This window comes from Miscanthus floridulus, chromosome 3 (assembly GCF_019320115.1).
Source record: "Miscanthus floridulus cultivar M001 chromosome 3, ASM1932011v1, whole genome shotgun sequence".
Lineage (NCBI taxonomy): Eukaryota > Viridiplantae > Streptophyta > Magnoliopsida > Poales > Poaceae > Miscanthus > Miscanthus floridulus.
In genome coordinates this window covers 115,784,114-115,792,000 of record NC_089582.1, presented here as the reverse complement: position 1 = coordinate 115,792,000, position 7,887 = coordinate 115,784,114, and the positions used below count along the sequence as shown (strand labels likewise).

General features: G+C 41.4%; 1 protein-coding gene and 1 pseudogene across 1 annotated transcript; one reads left to right on the top strand and one right to left on the bottom strand.

The window, feature by feature from the left end:
- Positions 1-268: 268 nt before the first annotated feature.
- On the bottom strand, positions 269-2,932 carry LOC136542154 (uncharacterized). Its single transcript, XM_066534461.1, has 8 exons — positions 2,801-2,932; positions 2,160-2,278; positions 1,912-1,949; positions 1,742-1,824; positions 1,520-1,628; positions 1,216-1,229; positions 991-1,092; positions 269-652 (listed from the first exon to the last, which is right to left on the bottom strand). Exons 1-8 carry the CDS (start codon positions 2,873-2,875, stop codon positions 539-541), a joined length of 654 nt encoding a protein of 217 aa, XP_066390558.1. The 5' UTR covers positions 2,876-2,932; the 3' UTR covers positions 269-538.
- A 9-nt stretch (positions 2,933-2,941) lies between these two features.
- Positions 2,942-6,128, top strand: LOC136546599 (uncharacterized; annotated as a pseudogene).
- Positions 6,129-7,887: the final 1,759 nt, after the last annotated feature.

Below are 7,887 nucleotides of genomic sequence, written 5' to 3'. Positions count from 1 at the left end.
GCAGGCTGCAGCCTAGCTCCCATGGAGCAGGCCACTAATAGAGCGTTTGGTTTAAGGAACAAGTTAATCCATCATCCTTTCACCAGAATGGAATGGGTTAATTCATGCGCCTCATTCCTAATAAGCTAAGAATTAATATTAGTATGAGGAATGGAATCATTCCACCAAATTTGAGAAATAGACTCACGGTGCACTACCTCATCTAGAATAGAGTCATTCCTCAAACCAAACGTCCCATAAAAGATTTCTCCATGATTGATCGAGCATTTGAATAATATTACGAACTCCCTCGATTCCAAATTATAAGTGTCAGATTTTTGTTTGCTTTCTTCACTTATATTGGTCCATTGTATCAATGAGAGCATCACCTTGTTTATGAATTACTGCCATAAAAAATACATTACGCGCGTGCCTCTACCTAAGACTACCATGATATTTTGCCTAATTCTGTTTCACCTGAAAACATTTCTTAACAACTACTAATGAGGTCATAATGGTGGAGAAGGCTGGTTATCAATCCTAGTGATGCATCATCAGCTTATTGTAAATGAACTGTTGCGTCAAAGCAAAATTCTTTCCCTGGTTCAAATGCTGCTTCAAGTTCTTCATAGCTCTGCTGAACTTTCAGATTCTTCGATGCAGTCAGGCCCTCCTGTAATACATGAGAAACATGTAAACATGTGTGAATACACGCCTAATCACTGCAGCTTGGTGCTTCCAAATGTAAGATAGCTTCCTCTAACATGTCGTTACAAAAAAATGTTGTCATTGGAAAGACAATAAATCAGTAATAAAGGATGGTTCATCATCAGAAATGGCTACAACAATAATAAGATGCTAACTGAGTTTCTTTTTATCGCCCAAAAAGTTGGCAACAGAAACTGCCTTTGCATAACACCACATAATACTGAACCCCATATAAAATAGCCTCTAGGAAGCATAACCAACAATTTTACATTTAGATTCAGAGAGTTACAGAATAACAGATACCTTTTGAACATACTCAGCAACCGTGCTATTTATAGTTTTCTTGATGGTTTCCTTCTTCACTTTTGATGGTCCAATTAAGTGTAGAGCAACTTCTTTCTTTATCTTCAGCGCCACAAAAGAGTAATTTACTAATTAGTAAGCTAGAAGTTAAAACAGCTTCTACCTATATGCAAATGAGTTCAAACTGATATAAACTGAAAGCGTTACTTTTGAATGGGAACTTACGTCTGGAGTTTTCCCTGAATGATTAAGATAGCACCATGTGGAAGACGATGTCAACAAACGTAAGCAGTGTTAGTTTTCATATAACAAATTTAAACAACGTATAGTATGATATGTAGCAACCAAACATTAACCTCTTCTATACAGCTTAACTGATATGACATATTGAACTCGTATCCTTTAACATCTGAGGTGAATTCAGAATTTGCAGGATGAGAGTACGAATCACATGAGCACAGTTGTAGGCAATTTGAAATTGCCAAATGATGGACAGAAATCTGGGGTTGTAAAAGTTTTAGAACTATACCGCCTTTCATTCGTCGAAAGCCAGGAAGGGGTTGTGCGGCGGCAACATTCTTCGTGAAAACTTTCTCGAAGATAGAATCTGTCATTGTACCAGATACATTTACCTGTAGCTGCATTTTTTAAGAAAGGCAATGGAAAGATAAAATCAAGAAGACATTGGTCAAAACTGTTAAGGATTCATTGACACCTTCCACACAGAGATGACAATAAAATTCTAGCTAACCTTTATCAGACCATCCTCTTCAGTACACGCTGAAACAGAGAAGTCACTGAAAGATACTGACGACTGCATCAGGTTTTCTGTACCTGATAATTCAAATTATTGACCGAGGTCAATACACAAGGATTTTCAGAACATACACAGTTTCAAGGAATTGATAAGGGGAGCCATACATTGCACCTGAAGCAAACCACAATCTTTATGGTTGGTTCTGCAAGAGAAATTATATGAGCAATTCCAAAGGATTAACTAATTACCATTATGCACTGGATATCACCTCCATGATACATTGCAGCATAAGAGAAATAGATTGGGCAACAATCACTGATTTGGTCATTGCAAATCATCCCTAACTACAGCTTTAAGATAAAAAAACTGTATATGCCAAACGGATAAGTAGAAGGCACCAAAAACAACCTACCGTTGTGAAGGTTGTGTGTTTAACAACATTGAACAAGCTACAGATGGTAGTCTATGAGAAAATTGGCATTGAAGTCGCATCCCCCTCACACACATTTGATTGGTTATCTGCAGACCAACCTGCATATTCAAACTGTAATTCTCAAGAGAAGAGCTAAATTAGGAAAAGTAATACTAAGAGATGAAAAGTGAAATGACACAATGCTAAATTATCCCTTCATTTAGTAATCTTCTCAAAAGAATTGCCATACCCAATTAATTTGCAACAACATTTCCCAGTCTGATGTCGGAACATGTTTTAAACTTGTATAAGCCTTTCACTAGAGCTGAATACCAAATTTTCTGAAAGTCAGAACTCAGTTATAGTCCCCGTGAGTTACTGTACACACGATCCCACGAGCAAAATAATCACTGAAGAATGAAGATTGAACCCTAATTTTCTTCCCAAGTCTGAGAAGAAACAGGCAACAAAGTGCCCAGCCCAAAACTAGAACTTAGCTGCGGAGCAGACCAAGATATGCCCAAAAATATCTTAGCCTAATCTGAACCATTCTAGCATAATAACTGCCCAGAAAGTGTTACTGCAACCGAGATTATCCTTGCAACCACGCAGAGAAGCATCCGACTGAGGGAATCGCTCACCTTGAGGTTGGGGCTGACGAGGGCCATGGCCGCAGTTCTAGCAAGGGAGCTCCCGATGGGAGTGGATAACTCCATTGCTCCGCCTCCTCGGAGGTCGCAGGCTCGCAGCAGCAGCTGAAGCTGAAGCCGCAACTCCCAGATGCCCGGTCCCCACTCCCAGCTCTGAGGGGATCGGACGGTTAACTTGAGGTTTTCTCGATCCTTGATCCATCCCAGCCGTTGGTTTCCATATAGAACGGGGGAAATGGCTCCGTGAGCGGCTTCAGTTCTTTCGCTGCGGAAATGGCAGCGGCGGCGGGGGCGGGGACGGGGCCATACGAGGAGATGCTGCAAGTGGTGGAGGCGTGCGTGGCCCGGATCCGGTGGCGCCTCCGCCCAGCTTCCAAGCGCCGCCTCCTCAACGGTCAGCGCCCACTCGCTTGCTCTTAGTAGTTGTGGTTGTTGTTGTTGTTATCTCCATTTAGGATTGGATCCTTTAGGATTGAGAAATGCTATCTTACACTTGAGTGGGGATGGCGGCGGAAGGTCGGCCAGGCAGTGGGGACAGCGGGAGGGCGGTTTAGGGTCCTGGCGGCGGCGGAGGCGGCCGAGCCAGTGCGGGGCGGGGGCGTCCATGACCGGAGCTCGCCGCGGAAGGATGGGGAAGAAGGAGGCCACCATAGACGCGCTAGGATTTCGCCGGCGGCCGCGTGGGCGGCGGCGGGGGCGAGGAGAAAGAGAGGAAAAATCGGGTGTCAGGAGAAGGGGAAACGCTCGAGTGCTGGCTAGACACTTCCTTAGGATTTGCTGTTGACAATAGTCCTGTTTCTTACTTAATTCGCTACCGCCATGCTTTCTTTCTGGTCTGCTGCTAAAACACTTATTTTTGGCGGTTGTTGAATGAATTATTAGCCAAACCCAATTGCAGAAGGCAACTTATCCACTAAATTCATAAGTTTGTACCACCGTATGGTCAGTAGTTGCATCTTGCAAGTGATTTAGGGTTTAATGAAAATTTACTGGCTGTAAAGCTAAAGGTTATGATTTGAGGAGAGTGAATGGTGTCATGCCGAATTACATTACAAGTAAATTGATGAACAAACCCAGTTGTTGCCAGATATCCTGTTTCTCTGCACCGGGTTGCGGCCTGTGGTTCTGGTTGACTATGGTGGCACAATGCCTCAGCTACAAGAAAATCTCTGTAGCCTGCTGCATCATGCCCGGCAGGTAATTTCACGACTTCGATGTATTATTAAGTATTTGAATTCTCTGTACTAGTTCAACACAGAATCACTGATTGCATATGAATTATTTTTCTCCACTGCTAATTGTTATCTGACTGACGATAAACTATCGCTGGAAATAAGACTGCTATCTGCACTGTTACTCCCTTGCAATCGCATCGCAATGGTGCAGTTCCGGTCACTGTTGAAATTTCACACACATGAGCACTGTATGCATCTTTCCCCTTGACTCACCAGGCAAACCCCTGTCCTATGGAAGGATCCTTGTGCGGTTGTGCCAAAAGACATAAGTTTTTTGGATCTTGATAGTGACTAGAAGTTTGTAATTTGTATATTGCTCTGCCATCCAACAGTTACATTTACAACAGATGTCTTGAATAATAATGTCATTTTATTTCTTTTGCTTAAACAGTCCTCATATTTAACTTCGTTTTTATTATGTTGTGCTTAAACAGACCTGTGACCCGTTCAGTTTCCAACTGTTTTCATGACCAATCTACTATATTTATCTTTACTAGAGGTTATTTGGATGTCATCTATGTATCCATCTGCTTGACTTGCAGGAAACAAGCATATTGAATGCACTCCGGGTGATGATTATTGGAGATATGCTTTACCTAATTCATGTTAAAGGACTTGCTGAACATGCATCACCAAACGCAAGGTCGCAGCAACGGCTAGCTTTCGTGGACCTAGAAAAAAGATGTTGCAGTGTATTTACCTTCCTAGACCATACTTTTGTATTTTTGTCTACAGTAAAGTGAATATGTTGTGTTTGTTATTACTGAAAAGTTGTTTGTATGCAGCTGCTTACAACCATCGAAGACAATGACACTGTGCTGGAGCTTGTATCTATACAAGATCAATTCGCAGCCAAATTTCCTGTAGATCTGCCTATTGTTGGACCTGGAATAACAAAGCAAATGTCAGGAATTCCACAGAGTACTATTGATGCAGAGTGCACCGACAATCACTTTGAGGACAGGACCTTATTGGTTGTTGATCTGAGTACCTTCCTTGAGAACAAGCAAATTTCCTTGCCTTCTCTGAATGGGTAATTTCTGGTTCTGTGTGTCATCAAAACTGTAACCATGGGATTCTTGGTCAAATGAAACCATTGTTTGAACACTTGGAAGAAAAAACATTTGCGCGGCTGTATCTGTCTAAAAAATGGCAAATTTATTTGTTATATGATAGTTCTAGTAACATGTAACAGAAGTGTGGTGCATATTTTTTACCATTGTAGGGATGCTATCTTGGTTAAGTTTTGACATTTGATTTGCTCTCTGAATGACATGTTTATGTTTCAATATCTGCAGTTGGCTTTTAGGTTATCCAGTAACATATTTGTTCTGCGATGCAAGTTCTGAGGCAGCCATACAGAATGTCACAAGGCACTCTCTGCATATCTACCGAGTATATGTGTGCAGAAGTTATCGGTCAGTTGGCAAACAATCAGAAGAGGAACTGATGAGGTAAAGTGCATCCTAAGCAGTCCCACTCGGCAAGTCCTCTCGTTTCCTTTTTTTCTTTGGGAGTGGAATTTTATGTGGGATCTTCTTATAAATAGCTGTAGTATGGTTGCCAGTTTTTCAGTTCCTTGTGGCTCGAGCACGAAGCGTGATGAAGAAGTATGGGCCAAGTCGTTTATAGCTCGCATGAATGAGAAGCTCAGGCGATGCAACCAAGTCTGGGCATCCATAAGGCTAGAGGTCGAGGTTTTCCAGAGCCAGTCGCAGGTAATCGTGTTGTAGTCGAGGTCAGTATGCCTTTTACGGGCTGACGGCATGAACTCCTTATACAACGGACCAGCAACGTATCTCAGAAGTATGGCTGCCCTGGGGCCATGACCATGAGCACAAAATGCTGCAGCTATCGGGTACAGAAATAAACGATTAGGATACATGCAGGTCATTGTCATGGACGTGGAGTCAGGCCCAGCATCGAGTCGGAGACTTGGAAGCAAGAGACTGAAGAAATACTCGAGTCACCGGTCCAGAATGGAGCAAGTAGTTAGAGCCCAGCTGCGTCTGCAGACTGCTGTGCGCAACAGCTGTAATCGCTATATCAGAGGGGGATATAAACAAACTCAGACTTGTCTTGGTTGTTTCCGGTAGTTTGCGGCTCGAATTGGCCGGCGGCGACCATTACCATCGTTGCTGTAAACACTACTCAGATATTCCAGTTCTAAATACAGTCCTGGATACGGTATCGTAACATCTGGTATAGGTTAGCCTAGACCTGGCGCACGAGCACCGTACGCACCGTAGCCATGAGGTTGAGGAGCAATTCGCTCTCATCCTCACCAAGCTGGATGAACAATCCAAGGGAATCTCAGAAGAGAATCGTCGGATCAACGAGGTCAATGCTTCTGTTGAGGATCTCTAGCTGACGGAGGATGATTTCGAGCGTTCGCGGCCGAAAGTCGACTTTTGCTGGCAGCGGTTAGGGATGGCAATACTACCCGTAGTTATAGCCTGTTCGCTTACTCGTAAACGATCGTAAATTTTCAGCCAGAAACAGTATTTTTCTCTCACACCAAACCAGCCAGCAGTAAATAATTCACGATCGTTTACGGCCTCTCGAACAGGATCACGCGGTAGGGGTGGGTGTTTGGTCTGACCGAAGAATTCCGTTCAGTCTTTTAAAGGTTTTGGTTATCTAAAATGTAGACCGGAATTCATTGCAAAATATTGAAGATCGAGCAATTTCTGTCATTTCAGTTTAGTCTTCGGTCTAGACCGAACTAACCAAATAGTTTCAAGAAGATATGTTTTTACAGTAAATTTTGACATTTTTTTCTATTTTTAAACCATGTTTTGGCATACAGTATTACATGATAGATGCAAATAATAATATATAACACCAATACCACTATAGTTGCTAAAAAAAACATAAATGTTCAATTGTTGAAAGTTCAAACATAATGACTAAGGGTCCGTTTGGATCATTGGAATTGAATTTATTCTAATAATTACAATTTAGCTATAGATTAATTAAGCTAATATAGTTGTATATGGAATATATTTGTATATTTATTGTTAGGCATACAAGGGATATATTTATATGTTGCATTTTTATTGTAGGGAAGTGAGTTGAAGAGTGTGCTATAAGTTAGAGAATAGAATTATAGCATAGTGATTTATAGAATCAATTTCCATCTTCCACCCTATGAATTTAAGATGGGATTATTTGTGAGCTTGGGAATGGCATGGAATGTCAAATTCCAAGTCAAATAGCATAATCCATTATGTAGATTTCAATTCCTCCAAAATGAAGGAATCCAAACATCTCCTAATAGATTTTGAAATAACATATTTCAGTTAGTTCGGTTAACCGAGGTCTAAGACCAAATTATCTTAAAAAAATGGTTAGTTAGAAACGATGACTGAAGTGTTAGGTTTCAGGTCTCGGTTATAGTTAGGGGCCGTTCGATTCCCCAGGAATGACTCTATGGAAGGATTTCATGCCGAAACTGTTAGCTAATTTATATAAGCTTTAATTCCCTAGAAGGAATCCTACCTCATTCTGCCCTAACCGAATGAGCCCTTAGTCAGCTCGGTTCTTTAGTTTCGGATAGTTACATTCATCCCTACCCACCAGTGCTTTCAAATATAAGGGACCCCATCTATTGAAATGAGAATCCTACTCGCAGGTATGGACAAGAGTGGGATCATACCAGATGGGTTTACGGATGCAAAATGTTATACAGAGATACGTGTATGAGTATAATTTTTTACATGTTAATTTATCGTGGTAGCTACTTTATATATTATTATATAAGTATATGGCCTAATACATCCACTTTTGGATGTATGAGCCTGATTAGTTGATGGCTAAAATTTGGTTGCCAAAACTTAGGCA